The 18248-nt window shown below is 36.4% G+C and overlaps 1 protein-coding gene across 3 annotated transcripts in view; it reads right to left on the reverse strand.

The window, feature by feature from the left end:
* The window catches only part of sdt (MAGUK p55 family member stardust), a 111539-nt gene that overhangs the window by 57923 nt on the left and 35368 nt on the right, over positions 1-18248 (reverse strand). The window contains exon 1 of one of the 3 annotated variants that reach the window (XM_076465765.1): positions 16444-17329. The exons of the other annotated variants lie outside the window; for them this stretch is intronic. Within the exon in view, the coding sequence (XP_076321880.1) occupies positions 16444-16510 (67 nt within the window). The 5' untranslated portion in view covers positions 16511-17329. Of the gene's footprint in view, positions 1-16443; positions 17330-18248 lie in introns of those variants that run through there. 3 annotated transcript variants of the gene reach the window in all.

An 18248-nucleotide genomic window follows, 5' to 3' on the forward strand; every position in this document is an offset into this window, starting at 1 on the left:
GGATAGTGATGACTAACTGCCTTCCCTCTAGTCTTATACTGCAAGATTAGGGACGAATAGCGCATATAACCCTTGTGTAGTTTTGCGCGAAATACCAAAACAAATGAACAATCCAGACCACCTCTACATAGATAGTGCTACCATCTACCTATTGAAATCTGTACTCTCTTTCTCTGTTTTTTTTTTTTCCTCCACTATCTGTAAATCAAAACACAATTAAACTTACGAGAAATTAATTCTAAAACACCACCACCGTCTTCTCTCTCAAGCTCTAGAAGCAGCCCCCCCCCAAGAAGGGCACAAATGATCTCATGTGGCGGCGAATGATTATGGTAAGAGTAAGTGGAACAACAGCACACAATATGTTTTAATTAATTAACACATAATTATTACAACACATACTCTATTTTAATGTGTATTCGTGTGTTCTATCTTGTTACTTAACTTACGTTTTCACTTAATCAAAGTGGAGGCGGCGAAAGAAACCATATTTATTGTTAAAGGGAGGTGTGAATGATAAAAGTCTGGTTTACATCTAATTAAAACAACGAAGAGTCTTAAGATGGCGTTTTGCTGCACTGGCTATTCACTCTCCACTCAATAAAACAAATGAAAAAAAGCCGAGTATGTTCCACGCAACCTACAGGTGGAGCAAGTTGTACTTTTCTTTTTGGAACAGAGTAGTGACTTAACTGGAGACATGAGACAGACTATTCATACATCGCAGGTGACGTCTGTAAAAGATCGATTTATGGTATGTGCTGGCTAGACAAGGTATTCTGTTGGGATGTTAAACTTCGTTAATCTTGAGGAGGGGACATCTAAAGAAAATTATGTTGCACTGGAAACGCCCATCTGTTGATCATTAAATCCTGATACACCAACCACGACAGCAGTGAATTTTGTTGTGGGTTGTTCGACAAGCAGACGACTTAAGACAGAAAGGCTGTTTCCACTGGTGGCTTGAGGACACTGCGACTATCCATCTTAAAGTCATCCATTTCTCTATCAAGGTTGCAGGAGGTACCGGACATCTAGCTTCTAAAATTACTACAAATATGCTGCAAAGACACTGGACATCTCCTAACTTCTTAAAACACCACAAGAGGGCTGCAGAAGACACTAGGCATCTCCTAACTACTAAAATATAACATAAAGAAGCCATACCAGCATGTTAAAACAAATTAAGATACGTCTGACAACCGATTCGGAACAGCAAACTCGTAGATAATTAGACGTTTCATCCAAAGTTGAATATATAAGATAATTTATAAATAAACCCAATTATTTTAAGATCGCTGAACTCTTGTTCCGCACGTGTTCACTACTATGTCACTTAAATGCGTGTCTGATCATTTAACTCTGGCTTGGTTTGAATTTCGCGCAAATTTACACGAGAGCAATCTGCGCTAGCCGTCCCTAATCTAGAAGTAAAAGACTAGAGGGAAGGCAGTTAGTCATCATCCCCTCCAACTCTTGAGCTACTCTTTTCTCAACGAATAATGGGATTGGGCGTCACATTATAACGCCTTCACAGCTAAAGTGGTTTGCATGGTTAATGGGATGGGGGTTCGAATCTGCGGCCCTCAGATTGCGAGTTGATTATTTAACGTTTTCACACTGGTGTTTCGCAGATATTTACTACAATGTTATCGAAATGCGCGTCAGATCTTTTAACGTTTTCTTAATCTCCAATAACTTCTCATAAGTTGACATCACAAAGTTCAATACAACGAAAACAAGTAATATCAGAATTATAAAGACTAAATTTTCGGCTTTGTTAAAATTTTCTAATTCTATGTCGCCTAACTAGCAGCGTGCAGAAATATATATTTTATTTACCCCTATATTTATGTGGTGAGTTTGAAAGAAGTGTGACAGTGACAGGAATTATTCTAATACATTCAAATTATTATTAAAAATCTAAATGTTTCTTTTTGAAAAACGCCCAATATTAACTGCTGTTGTTTCTTTCGTTTCAGAGTTTCGCGCAAACCTTCATAACATGTACCCGAGCCTAGCAGTTTCCAATTTTGAGCTCACTGACGAGAAGGAAGGCAGCTAGCCAACAGCACTAACCGCCAACTCTTGAGCTAATTTTCTACACTCGAATCATTGGATATAACAATCATTTCTACTGCGTGCATCCAAAATCGAATGGTGGGCAGGAGAATTTCATTTTTTTTTTTCTCAAGGAGTCGCGAATCATGGATCCTAGAATTCAGAACACGCTAATTATTGGGCCACGCTCGACTAAATATCAACGAAACATAAGAGTTTGCGAATACGTTTGTAACTGTGCATCCGTCTACGGTGTGACACAAACGAAATAATACCTTTTCCACTGTACGAAATCGTTTGGCTGATAGCTCTCGTTGCTATGGCTACGGGTTGCAATGCTAGTTTACAGCGGGGAAGCTTCAAACGTACGTGTACATTTCACGAACGTAGTGATCTAATTATGCAATGCTTTTCTGCGACACGCACAGATAATTACTGTGCAACGTGTAAAAAAACATTGTGCTATCTGCCTTACACCGGAAGTTCAATCTTCAAACGTAATTTTCGAGAGTAAGTGACACATATTCAATGCTTACACAGATAAAAACAAACAAAAAAGATGGATAGATGAATACAAAAAGTAAACGGAATAATACATTTCAGCGCGTTATGAATTTGTAACTTAAGAATAAGTGTTCGACAACGGGAAAACCAAATACTTCAAACTAAGTGCTGTTAATTTACAGAAGACAACGTGACGAAAAAAACAACAACAATAAAATCCCAATCACTCGTGTAGACGACTTTTTATAAACACACACTTAGCCTACAAGATGAATGGATCACTTGCGATTTTTCCATGGATGACGCATATGCCCCAGATTCCAGCAACTGAAATAACAATGATAATGTCTCAATAAACAAACTCTGCAGTATTTCGTTAGTACCAGAAAAAACCGGTAGGTGATCTATGATTTCGAAGAGAAACGATTTCTTTCTTCTTATTTTTGTTAGTGCAAAAACAAACAAACAAAAACTCTGCACAACAGGCTTTTGTGCTGTTTACCTCGAACCTCGGATTTTAATGCTGTAAGTTCGTGAATTTACGGCTAACCAACCAGGGGTTAAAATAACACCGATAAATCACGAGAGATGTAGTTCATGCTACTAAGAACAAACAGAAGAAACAAACTGAACAAACAAACAAACAAAACCTGGCGCCGTTTTTTAGTTGTCATTACAGTCACAACTTAGTGTTTTGTGTTGACGACACAAAACTTCCATTACAAGAAAACCAAACTGAAATGTTAAAGACACCTGTTAGAATATGATAAATGCCCCCACCCCCCCTTCCAAGATTCGCCTTCAGACAAAAGCGTGGAGTGGACTGGTGGGTGGAGGTGAGCCGAGCTTCCACTGAATGGCGTCGTCATCCGGGTCGTTTTCTTAATAGCAGTCATAACATGACTGGGTTATCGTATTTAAGCCACGCTAATAAACTGAACGACTTTATTCTCTTGAGTTTCTTACAGTTATCAGTTATGTGTCTGTCTGTATGTCTGTGAACGAATGACGACGTTCGACGAAACGATACCAAAGTCAATATTTCCACTGATACCAACCAGATGGCCGATCTTTGCAACCTACATTGTTTTGTTCACTTGTATGACGAATCAGCATTTATTTAAATCATTATTTAAATTTAACTTGGTATATTTTTATTTTTAGTATTTCGTTGACTGTGGATTACACGATTTTGTCACTGATTAAAATTATTATTTACTGCTACTGCCCAATATGTGTATAAAATTGCGTTACGCAATTTGGACTCGTAAAAGACTGACGATCAGGGTAACCTAAGCGTTCGCGATGGGCGGCGTTGACCCTGACCCAATCAACTTCAAAATTAGGAATGTCTCGCGGAAAATGACAGCTATGCGCGAAATCCAATAAGATATTGTTTATTATCTTCGCAAACATTATTTCTCTATTGTATTATGTGTACAGTCCCACTGCTCAACTCCACCGCTAAACGGTAACATAAATAGTAGTAATTTAGATGTCGCGGCACAATATCGGAAACAGAAATTATACGGGCTTTCTATGGTCACCAGATGTCGCTAGTAGAGATTATTGAAGGTCTTTTTAAACACGCACGAGCTTTTTAAGGTACATAATTATAGAGGAAGAATCAACAGCTACAATTTTGCATTAAACTCTGTCTTTAATGTTAGATTCAAATTAACACACTCGTCATATATTTATTTTTATATTGGTTATTATTACAATAATGATTATTGTCCATTGTTGGCTTAGTATGCGGATCAACTTAAATCTCCTAAGCTGGGTGAATTCTGTAAAATATTTTACTTAGTTTTAACAGATTAACCCAGCGGATAAATCAACGTATTTTCTACAACCACCACAAATAAATAAAGTAAATAAGCTTTAATTAGTAGCGAGTTTAATTATATTTGTGATGACGAGAAACCCATTCGAGGTAAAAATATGTTCTCAAGACGGCAAAAGTTAACCTGAAGATGACCTGAGAAGGTCGAAAAGTTGATCTGTAATTTATTTCAATTAAAGTGCTAAAATCCATACCATGTCTTGAACACATTTTTACGATTTTAATTCAAATTTATGTAAGTAGGTGGCTTTGATAAGAAATTAATAACAGTTGTGTTAATTTTTTATTGCGAAATTTAAATTTTTTGTTCGTCATTTTTACAGATGGTATATTGCTTAAAATACTATGACCGCCATATTGATTAATTTTATGTTTTGATTCTCCTGTTACAACAAACACTTGGTATAATGAATCGGACTAGGCGACAGAAACTGTTAGACTTACTTGTAACTTGCACAGGAAGGCCTGGCAATCATTTCTAGAATTAATTGTACTATTTGCTTTTCAAGAGGTAGTCGTTTAATTCTGGAACAGTTATGATGTTTTAATAGTTGATCGTGAGACAATAAATGCATTTCTGTGCAACGTTTCGTCTCTTGAAGTAAAACGTGTTGCGAGTGAACACGTCTTACTGTAAGCGTTGCACAGAAATAAATTTATTATCTCACAAACAGCCTATTCAGAACGTTATTATTGTAATATTAACGGTATTTTTTGGTGATTTTCTTTTTTATTCAGAAGCTATTACGAGCCACGTGACCAACAAGGTCATCGACCCAGAAGTTATGAGGTATATAGATGGCTTATGAAAATGTTTAAAAAGGCCCGATGGTTCAAAAAAACAACAAAAAAGCAAACAACATTATTCCGCCTAAGGTAATATTTGTAATATTACAAATGTGTAATTCTGACATAACGATACAGTATATACCTTTCATGACGTACCAATTCTAGCTGACTACAAAATAACTCCCATTTCTAAGAAATAACCATTTTACACACACGCGTGACACATATAAGACACCCACCCTTATAATTCTCCTAAAAGATGCTAAGATTGTTCTAACTTCAAGGTTATTACGTCAGATAAATAATTGTGGGCGAGAGTGGGTGGCCTAAAATACTTTTTGAGGCAAGTAACTAGAGTTAAGAGTTCATATATTCAAGGTCTCCTTTAATCATTGGCTTATGTTAATTAGAAATTCTTATTCTCATCAATGGTGTAGGGATATTTTTATTTCTTTCGGGGGAACGACATTTAACAAATTTGAAGTTATTAGATAACACATTACAGGTAACGTTATTGCATAGAATATTTATTTTTTCATTTTTTTCGCCGCGACAAAACGGCTCTCAATTTTGTTGTTGTTGCTTTTCACAAGTACAAACTTTTAGCTAATAGTTCCGTCATCTCTTGACCGATTTGAGATACAATTTTGGACTCGGAGGATCAAACCCTTTCGACTGATATATTTGACTACGCCCAAGGCCTCCGTAGATCAATTTACCTCAATCTTGACCAAACGAATTTCATTTGGTGGGTGGACTGGTAAAGTTCCTGATGAGTAATAAAACTGAATCGACTATACGCGTGTCCCACGCTTGGTAACGCTGGCTCATAAAAATATAGCTAATAAAAATGTGAGAGGGGGTAATTTACTCTTAACTTTATTCGTCAAAATACAAAAAGTACGTATTTTACACTGTACAATATTTAAAGGGGGAGCTGTTAAGACTATTGGTCCCAATTTTAATATATTGATAAAGAGGAATGGTAAAAGCACTCTACCATTTACACTAAAGGACTCACTGGTACTTTTACAACGCACTTACAGTTTAAAATGCTGGAAATATTGTATGGTATCGCACGGATTTGAACTCGGCTCGCCAGTTCCTAATTTCAGAACCCTACGACAGGGAAAACTCGCGCCCTCTAGAATCCCTAAACGGAAGTTTCGTTGTTCTTTCAGTCCCCACATTAATTCCTTGCTCCCTCTATACAAGCCAAGGGGGTGGAAGGGCAATTGATTCCTATAAACATAACTTGCCTGTTCTTTCAATTAAAAAAATAATAGTAGTAGTTTTCTATGACTGTACAATGAAAACTTGAAAACATTTTAAAAACCTCAACGACACGTGTTGTGTCTGGAAACACAACACGACACTCATCGAAACTGTAAAGACAAAAATAAAACAAAACTCACATAATTTATAATTTTTCTTTCACCATTTAACACCAAATTACATATGTTAATTATCTTTTAGGCTTAGGGTAATCATATAGCTTAACAATCACAGAAGCAACTTTCTTTTATTCTTTATCGTTCCTGGCACACAAGTTTAACCATCAAGGTCCATATAGTGGCCCTACACTGAGTAAAGTTTATTGTTAAGTCGTATTTTAAATATTACAGCTATACATATATACATTTAAAGGAACAAGGCCTGTGTTCATAAGGCTGTGTGCTTAATAACATAGACTATGTGAATTACACTTCCATACCGTTCTCATGTCTTACTTTGTTTCACCAATGAAGAGTTGAACCATAACAGTTAGTAGGGATGGCTTATTTAAATAATTTTCCCGCGACAAATACGTCTTCGATAAATGTTAATACAAACATATCTGAATCTTCAGTGTTATATAGGCTTAGTTTTCTAGCTTAGAAGTATGTTTATGTTTTAGGCGAGATGCAGTTTTTACGTTAAGTAAGCGCTTGGTTTATTGACCGGAACTTTATTGAAACTGTAGGAAACTATTTGAGCGATATAAGATGCGAATCAGACTAATGTTGTTTGTGTGTCTGTTATACTGGAGTGTTTTGTATGTTCCTTCAGTCTTGTGAAGGTTTAGTGTGACAAAGTTTTTATGAGATATGTGAAAGTTTTGCACGTTTGAGCGAAAATTAGCACACAAATGAAATTGTTAGCGTCTAATGTAGTATTGTGAACTTAGGCCTAACAACAGATAAAGGTAACTTGAAAGTTAAGAAATAAAACATTTCCGCCATCATTAAATGGAGTGTGCTTTGTAATCTTTTTACTTAATTATGAAACAATATAAACCTTTACAACAATGGTAAAACAGGGATAATCCAGACAGAGAAAAAAGAAATGTCAGGTCCTAAGATGTCAAAATGTCGTATGAAAGCGGCCTTTGCAACTTAAGTTATTCTTCTTCTAAGAGCTGAACATATAAAACCCAAAACATTAGAACAGCATAGTGATTAAAAAAAATAATACGAAAAATTATTGAAGTTATTTGTCACGACAGCTGGAATATTTCCATGACTGGGGGGGGGGGTTCGTATGTAACATAATATATAAATACCTCTAATTCAATTTACAAGAACATTGGAATTTTCCTTCAGTGGCTCAGTAGGAAGCTCGAGGGCTTATAACGGTAACATTCAGAGCTCTATCCCTGTAGTTGGTTTAGCACAGATGCGCCACTGTGCAAGTTGCGCTTAAAACGTAACCTACTAAGAATTATAATTCCTGTAATGAGATTTTACAGTGCTATAAATTTGCATCTCGATCATTACTACGTTTCACCAACCCAGTCTGCCCTGAATAATCTTGGTATTGGGTGGAAAGCCTTCGCTAGCGCTGGATAAAACATACAGTGTGATTGACATGTTATTTATGTTAGGCCTTAATAACAATTTCAAACGACTGTACTACGAATTTAGAAATATCGGACGATTACCACGAAATATGCTTGTTACAATTTATATCATTCTTGTTCAAATAGACAGTTCCTATTCGAAACGCACAACCTTCTTCAGACAAAATCTCACGCGCACGTAATAAAGATGGCGAGAGATAGAGAAAACTTTAACGATTCAGAAACCGCGGATGATGAGGAAAGGAAGCACACTAACGCCCCCTACTCAAATATGTTTCCTAGTCAAACAAATAAGAGTGAACTATTTGCTTTATTTAATGTCGTGGGCGAGCATGATGAATTTAATCGATTTCACAGTTTAAAGATAAATGACATGAACTACTTGCATAAAAAATCGAATATTTTTGTTACCATTCTAGTGTAATCCAACAGGAATCAGTTTAAAAATTATGACAAGAGATCCAACTTGAAATTTAGTGGTTGGAGTAGTTTCATTCGAAAATATTTTTCCAGTTTTCCCACTACTAAAAAAAAACAACAGTAGAAAACTAACTAAAAACACAAACTAAAAATAATTCATATTATTTTAACGACACTCTCGAAAACTTGCCTGAGGCTAAAAGGACGTAGATTTGAAAAAAAATATTTATTACACGTAGACGTTCAAGGTCAATAACCCGAGAAAAAACGCCGAACGTTTCTAGGCCTGACTTTCGAACACAAATAAAAACTTTCATATTTTAATTCTCTTTTTGAATATTTTCGTTATTTTTATTGTTATTTCTCATAATGTCTATAAATAACATGGAATATTATGAGTTAGATAAAAGCTTATTAAACTCTGTTTTATTTTAACATGACGACAAAGCTCTCTCACAACAAGACTTAAACAGTTTGCTATTAATTTCTCACATACTGCATCTTCGAAGTGGCAGAACTTGTATTGAATTAAAACGTTGCAATATATAAAACAGCGCAAGATTAAGCATTAATAATTGCAAGATGATTGTCCAAAATTTTCATTTCTTTCTTTGCCTGCATGGCTTCGAATTCCGTCACCGCGAATTTCTTTCAGCCGCGAGGACGTTATAATGTAACGGTCATTCCCACATTTCGTTCGTAAAAAGCGTCCCAAAAATTTGCGGTGGGTGACGTTGACTAGCTTCCTTCCTTCCTTCTAGCTATCATTCTAAAATTAAAATCAGCTAATGCATATGGTGTTGGTGTAGTTTGTTTTGAATTTTGCGCAAAGCAACTCGAGGACTACCTGCACTAATTGTCCCTAATTTAACAGTGAGGAGAGGCAGTTAGTCATCGCCACTCACCTCCAGCTCTTGGGCTACTCTTTTACCAACGAATAGTGGGATTGACTAACTTTGTAACGTCCCATGGCTGAAAGAGCAAGCATGTTTGGTGGTATGGGGATTCGAACCTGCAACCCTCAAGTTGCGAGTAAAGCGCCATCACCACCTAGTCTACTAATTTTTTTTTTTATTCTTCCATCGAGCAGCTTTGTGAAAAATAAGATGTGTTTTGACAAAATCTTTCATTTGAATGTGACCTACTGCCCTAAATTGAAAACTAGAGCCTGAGAAGAAAAAGAGAGAAAAAACAACAACATAACATGATGAACTGTGACTTTAAACATATGCGCATATCTTTATAAGTATTACACTTACTGAGTGAAGTAATATTAAGTTTAAAAAACAACAACAACATACAAATTTATGTTTCTCACACGATGTCTGTTCGAAGTATAACTCGAACAGCGTTGATACTGTTTTCATTTCTCTACCTTAAACCATTAAGGGTTGCGGTAAAGTTTTGATGAAACACCAGGAATATAAAAGATACACGAAATAATAAAGAAATTTTACTTGTAAACGTGTACTTAAACGTTTGCTAAACACACTCGTTTTCTAGAATGTGGGATAAAAAATCGAATCTCTCGTGGAGTGATACTGAAGGATCAGTCAATCAGTCAAATGGCGCTCGCGTTTAAACCGTAAACTACTAGGTTTTGTTTTCATTCCGGGTCTAGACTACCAACATTTCATAAGTCCAGCTCACCTAATGTATTTTGGGAAACAACATGTAGTGCAAAACAACAAAGAATGAAGGTGTTTGCACAACCCTAATCTGAAATCTGCAATAGTTGAGGAATGTGGAATATAATCGGAACTCCAAGGTTTATTAGTTTTTCCAACTTTCTGGGCTTGCAACCATAACTTTAACTTTTTAATTTTTTTTGCTTTGACGTAAGTAAATAGTATTTAGCCTTTCACACAGACTTTTGGCTGTCATAGCTCAGCCAAAGATATCTGGCATTAAACAAAAGGTTTCTCAGGCGATGACTTGTAGCAAGCAAAAGATATATCTCGAAATTATTTTTTACACACTTCTAATTCGGTATGTTTGTTGTCAAACACAAGGTTACACAGTGGGCTCTTTGCTGTGCCCATCGCGGGTATAAACACTGGGGTTTTTGGCGTTACGTTAAAAGCCTTCATACTTACCACTTAGTCACTGGGAAGTATCGTATTTGGAATTCATGATGTACAAATTAAAATGAATGTAGAAAAATAAGTTTGTTCAACATAGTGGGGTTTTCATCATAAATATTAAGCCTAGAACTATTCCAAACACTGATTAATTACCAAAACGTCACCACCACGATACTTGGCGAAATCTTACACAAATTAAGACGTTTGAAAATATGGTTTTTGTTTTACAAATGGGAAACATATCAAAGCCTCTTAGTGGTTTAACGTTAGGTCTGGAGCCTTACAACTCTGAAGAGTCGGGTACCAAGATGAGCACAGCACAAATGGCGTCTTGTGTAGCTCTGCACTAAACAAACAAAACATATATGTAGGGATTGAAAACAATTAAAACCGAAGTTTGTCCAGTAACTCTAATACCACACAAAAATACTAAATAAAGAAATGTCATAATCCTAACCCTTACGTGTGAAGTAACAACTATCTATTTATGTACAAATGTTATGAAAGAATTCTGTGCCAGTAGGGTCACAGGGTCACAGCATGCTAAAGAACGTATAATAAAACCCACTCCAAATCAACACACAATATAACGATCTATTTTTCATAAATTCGTCGAGAATTATTTTCTCATGTAAAAAATTACTCCGTTCTTCATACTTCCATGATTTTCGACGGGACAAAAAGTTAACGATATACAGTTCAAAGGGACAAATATATCACGTTCACAACTTGTACATTGTCTGTTCTTCTATAAGGTTTTTTTAAATTAAAGGTCAACCTGCCGATAACTGGAAAAACAGCCTAGACAATCAAACATCAGAGTTCAAACTGAGGGTGCACTGAAAACCTAGACTGTACATTTAAACATCAGAGTTCAAATTAAAGGTGCTTCAAGAAGCTAGACTGGACATTCAAACAGTAGATTACAAACTGAAGGTACTCCAGAAACCAAGACCGTACATTTAATCAGCAGAATTCAAACTAAAGGTGTACTGGAAAACCAAAGTGGATGCACTAGAAAACAAGACTGGACATTCAAACAGCAGAGTTCAAATTAAAGCTGCATTGGAAAACCAGACTTGATATACAAACAGCAGGGTTTAAAATAGAGGTGCAATAGAGAAACAAGATAAAACTTTTATTAGCGTAACATAAGTTAGTACATTGATGGATCAGTTTTGTGTTTCACAGATACTGACAATTTCTATTGAGACAGGTAGATTAAGATACCAACAGTGAATTTCTTCTGATGAGAATCCGTAAAGATTGAAGTTTAGGAGAACAATGCAAACTAGTTTCATGTTAATTTTTGTTAGAGAACACACGATAAACATTCACGACCTGGAGTCGAGCGGTGATTGTTGGACAGGGGTAAACCATTGTTAGAGAACACACGAAAAACATTTATGACCTGGAGTCGAGCGGTGATTGTGATACAAGAGTGAACCTTGTTAGAGAAGACACCAACAACATTCAGAGACCTGGAGTCGAGCGGTGATTGTTGGACAGGAGTAAACCATTGTTAGAGAACACACGAAAAACATTCATGACCTGGAGTCGAGCGGTGATTGTTGAACAGGAGTAAACCATAGTTAGAGAACACACGAAAAACATTCATGACCGTGAGCCCAGCGGTGGTGAATGTTGTACAAGAGCGAATGTTGTTATAGAACACACAAGGTATATTCATGAACTTGAGTTGAGGGGGCGATTCTTGTGAAAAGTGGACCATTTGATAATACTTGTTCCACTGTAAATCCACTAATCGTCAATTTATATGAACATTTCTGTATTGACGCCATGTTAAAAGGTAATACGTACAAAAAAAGAGGGGACCACTATCAAATTATCATTCTTTTTAAACACAAAGAAACGAGTTAAAAAATAAATATATAAATGATCCCCTGATAGGAACAAACATACAGACATATTTATGAGTCATGAAAAAGAAAATAAATTTTGACACAAAAATTCCAAGTACTGACGTGTCTCCAATTAGCATATTTTCACGCACACAGCGGAACGATACTGAAGTGTTTCCATTGTACAAACTAGCTTTGTGTTCAGTTCAAATAACGTCGATCTCTGAACACGCTCCGCATTAATAAAACCAACTGAATATAATAAAAGCATCACTCACCGCTATAATTTATATTATTAAGAACAGAAATATTTAATATTCTCTACTTCATCTTGTAACCACGTGTTTTCTTCTAACACGTATGAACATTAAATGAAACAAATAATACGATAAGTATTGACTGACATAATTACATTTAGAGTGGCAGCTGTTAAACACTGGAGACGGAGAAAACAAGATACTTGACAGTTTGCTCTCACGCAGGTTATAAAGTTTGACCTTGAGTGCTCATCTGGAGTTAGCACAACTGCGACCTTGAGTGCTCATCTGGAGTTAAAGAAAAGTTTGATCTTCTGTGTTCAACATGAGTTAACAGTTGTGTAATCATTTGACAATTTGTGCTCCAAGATCTTAATTTTTAGACATATGGGCTTACTGAACATGTTTAAAAAATCTCCACGACACAATAAACTTTAATCAGAGCACCTAACCCTATCATGTCCCCTTCCCGATCGGATTTTGACATTCGCGATAGTAATTGGTTTTAATTACACAACATCGTAACCAAACAAGTACACACTTATGTAGTCATCTCTCAGTGATCCAGTAGTGAGCTCGAAAGCTTACAAAGTTCGATCCTTGTAGTGGGTACAGCTCAAATAAGCCCATTGTGCAAAATTTTGCCTGAAACTTAACCAAATACATCAAGTGATCTCATTTCCTGTACGTCAACACAAAAACTTAGCTCAAGACCAAATTTTATTGTTTCGCTACGAGGTTGCTTTAAAATGTGAAAGTAAAGTTTGCATGCCAGTATTTTGAAGTTTGAATTATAAACTCCACCAAACAAATAATGAAACTAGAAAGATACTGCAAACAGTTGGACAGAACATGGATAAATAACCAAAATAAGTTCACAGTTCTGAAAGATAAGTCTACGATATAGATGAAGGAACTAGGTCCACAAATTGGCGAATTCTTAACGCACAGAAAACGACGCCCTTCCTAAAAGAGAGATTCTAGTCTTTGTTTTACTGAATTTTGCGCAAATGTATCCGAGGGCTGGTTGCGCTAACTGTCCCTAACTTAAAAGTGATAAAATGGAGAGAAGTCAGCTAGTCAACATCACCCACCTCCAACTCCTGGGCAATTCTTTATCAACAAAAAGTGGAATTTATCGTAATCCACTGTTGAAAAGGCGAGCATGTTCGGCAACAGGAATCGAATACGCCACAAGCGGTTTGCGATTCAAGCTTCCTAAGCAAAATATGACAGCAGCCTACAACTAAAAGATCAACAAAACCGTATATTAAAATGTGGAATTTTCTGGAATATTTAATCAAAGATTACACTTTTTCAGTAAGGAATATTCTGCAAAATAGGTAAGAAATGCTCCAAAAATATACAAATAGTAATCATAAATCGTGTGACATTTCTACAAACAGTAACAATGGGACCATGCAAACATTCTACAGACAACAATCAGTAACCATGGGACCATGCAAACATTCTACAGGCAACAAACAGTGACAATGGGACCATGCAAACATTCTACAGGCAACAAACAGTGACAATGGGACCATGCAAACATTCTACAGGCAACAAACAGTGACAATGGGACCATGCAAACATTCTACAGGCAACAAACAGTGACAATGGGACCATGCAAACATTCTACAGGCAACAAACAGTGACAATGGGACCATGCAAACATTCTACAGGCAACAAACAGTGACAATGGGACCATGCAAACATTCTACAGGCAACAAACATGGAAACCAATTAAGTGCCTTACAGTTACAACTATACATATCTAGGATCCAGGTGTACCCCCATCGTTACACATTACTCCCAAAAGTTCTGTTAAAACACTTAATCAACTCTGATTTTTAAGTTTTTGCCCCAAGTTACACCAGGGGTAGCTGCGTTAGCTGTCTCATAAGTTTGAACTTATGATTTAGAGGGAAAGCAACTAGTTAACACCACCTGCCATAAAAACTCTTCTTAGCACAAATAGTGGGATCCGATTCTAACGTTTATAAACACGTCCTCTGCCAAAAAGTGCACCGCGCGATTTCATTACTACGTAATAGCGCGCGAACCACGGAATAACAGTTCGCTACAGTTGGTTCTCATACGAAAGTATAGCATTAGAAACAACACATTTGGTGGGGGTATACACGCCCCTTACTAAAATATTCATAAAAAATGTATCGGTGAATATTAATAGGTATTTTTATAAAACAAAAGAAGGTTGTATTGAGGCAGGTTTATGTAAATAAATACACTGACACACGTACAGTTAAGAAAGTCACACGATATAATCAGTTCTAGTAGATAACACAATCAGTTCTTATATTAATTATGTTCATATATATATATATATATACTTGTATATATATACTGCTCTACTGCTGGACGACTATTGAAACGAGTTTCTTAGGTTTCCATTAAGGGTTTTCACATTTTGTGCAGTAGGTTCCAACCAATGAACAAAACACAAGCTTTATGTCCGTTATTGTTTCTTGATGAATAAAAGCCACAGACAAACCTTCGGTTATAAAATGACTTAAATGTTAACATAAAAATTACTACCGTAGATAATGGCATGATCCCCATTCTTACTTCAGGTAATCCACGATACAAAACGTTAGAATAAAACGATATATCTGTTTAAAACATGTAATGGAAACCACAGTCAGGAACCAATGGTCCCTTTCTATTGTTGTTAGCAACAGAAGTAGGGGCCAACAGGCTTTTGTCTGCACGCTTTGAAATAAGGGAGCACTACCCCCTACTTTGAACATGAAAAAGCTTTTAACGATGGGTGCTTGAAAATTGTTTTAACTTTGCGCGTTTCCATCTGTATATCGTTTTTTGACAAGTTGTCCCGAGGAGGGTGAGAAATTCATTTCCACAATTTGAATAAAAATTCCAACAGGAGACTAAAACTCGACAATTAGGGTTAAGGTTTTGACTTTATTTTAACGATTTCATCGAAAACAATTATTAATAAAGTTTATATCAAAATAAAATTTAAAACCTCAACATTTCAGTTACAATTTTATTTGGAGGGGGGACGTATGGGGTGTCATCACTCATATTTTTTTTTCCAAACGTCTTTTGCGACTCGGTTAATATGCGATGGACATCGAGTAGTGCAGATACTTGCTAGAGTAAAATTTATTGTGTTTGACTCATTCAAAACATTTTTAGAATTCTTCGTTTGGTTGACACACCCACCCACACCAAAATTCATAATCATTCTGGCGTCGCTGGTTAATACGGTTAAAAACAAACTACAAAATGGTCGACTATAGAGATTACGTAGCAAGAAAGAAGCTATTGGTCAGTTTCAACATCAAACGAAAAAAAAAAAAACAACAAGAACGAGAGTGTGCTTTTAGCCATGGCGATTTCGAAGACCACAAATTACTCTTTTTGCCGTAAATTTCTTGTAAATTCATGGTTAACACTGAGTATTTTTTAAAATTATTTATCCCACTCTATTCCGAGACGCAAACTAAGTCATACACTCGTACACAAAAACACACGATAACCGGATCTATCTTGGGCAAGTTCCTCGATCTAAACCAGTCAAAACTGTCTATTTACCATTTGAAAATAAATATATAGATACTATCTACTCTGGGTACTTATCCGATTGTTTGACCAGTCACTGATGGAAACAAACAAAATCTTTTGAAAACGCACTGTAACAATACCAGTTATAAACAGAACCACGATATGGTTATCGAAACAGTTTAAAATTACTAACAACATAAAAAATAGTTCTAAACGTTACATCACTTGTACTTACCATATAACTTGATTTTTTTATCCGTAGTCTCTACAATAATTATGACATATCCGCCAAGGTCAACCATTGTGGTAACTACTGTTCAACCATCAATAAATTCTTCCAGAAGGCTATCTCATTAACCACTCACTTCCAAACATCTCAACAATACGATACCATTCTGTTGGTTCTAAACGAAAGTCAATACGACATCCACATTTTAACAATTATAGAGAAATTCCACACTAGTAACAAGTTCCACTTCTTGCTGAAATTATTTGGGAGTTTTAAAAGGGGTGATAAACTTAATTCATTGTGGCTGAAGGATTGAGAACTCCAAGAGAAAACAAGATCTACGTTTCTCGATTCATCACAGTAACAGTGCGATAAACGTGAAGGCCTTTCACGACACATGCTGCGTATATTCAGAACAGAAAACGAAGTTCGACAATCGCTTTACCATTTTTAGTTGTCAGTATACATTCACTTCGTACACTACGACCGTGTAACGAACTTACCATTCAAACTTCTGACGTATTTCCCATTAAATACATTCACAAATTTCTAGGCTACTACTGTGATTTGTGAAAATGCGCGTGCAGCCTTCAGGCGGATGCTTTGAACAGGAGCAACCAATCGTTATGGTCGTGTCCACCGACACCAATCTCAACATAACAGAGCGGAGACAAGTTAAGACTCGAGATGGCTGCCTCGCTCTCAGTTTAGCAGGAGAACTAGAAACCTGGAGCAAACATCGATCAATTCGGAGCGTCCAAATTGACGATTTTAGGGGTGGGCGGCTAGAAAGACGTGGACCGCGTCTCATCCGTTCGAGGACCTATCACGTAACACGTAAACAATAGTTCTGGTGAAGAGAGATCTGATGAAAGTACACTTGTCAAGGTCGGAGACTATTCCACCTTGCTGCTTCTTCGTAGTATGTCTCGGTCGCTGATATTGGGCGGGAAAATGAGAGTGCCTCCTGGTCTCAGTAGTGCAAGCATAGGATTCTCCATGGTCGACTGAACACGCAACCTGCTTCTCGTTGGGTCGTAACCTGTCTCGGTGACCCACCAAACAGGTTCCTTCGTTCTTGTTTTTTGTTTTCACTTGGACAAACGTGATTGCTAATGGTTAAATGTCTTCCTTGTAATCACATCATTCTGTGAATACAGTGGGGAACAAATAATGAGCGATTTCTATAAAAGTTTCAAATCCTTGGACATGAATGATGGTATATAAGGAATGTGTGTTTTGAATACACCTTTGATTGTGAAAATAACTGCAACACTTTTCAACTGTAACAGGCATTGTTCGGGTTTGAACATCCTGCTACGACGTTGGATATACTAAATTTACTGAAGATTGTTGGGATTTGTCTTTTTTTTTTAAAATTCGCACAAAGCTACATGAGAGCTATCTGCGCTAGCCGTCCCTAATTTAGCAGTGTAAGACTAGAGGGAAGGCAGCTTGTCATCACCACTCACCACCAACTCTTGGGCTACTCTTTTACCAACAACGTGTTTGAAAATGAATACACCAAAAATAACTTTGTTGTTATATGAGATAACAACAAAAATTTAATATAACAACGAGTAGTAGACCTCTAAGTTTTAGTTTTGTTAATTAATGGATCTCTGCATGTCTTCCATCGTTCGCTATAATCTTATTTTAATGGAGCTTGTGATGAATTCATCCAAAACTGGGATCTCGGAAACCACCACACCGACCTTAATCAATCACAATTGGGTACTATTTTTATAACTAAGCAGTATTTTCATAGCTGAACAATATATAAAACAGTTGATATCACCACAAAAGTTATA

This window comes from Tachypleus tridentatus, chromosome 10 (genome assembly GCF_004210375.1).
Source record: "Tachypleus tridentatus isolate NWPU-2018 chromosome 10, ASM421037v1, whole genome shotgun sequence".
Taxonomy (NCBI): Eukaryota; Metazoa; Arthropoda; class Merostomata; order Xiphosura; family Limulidae; genus Tachypleus; species Tachypleus tridentatus.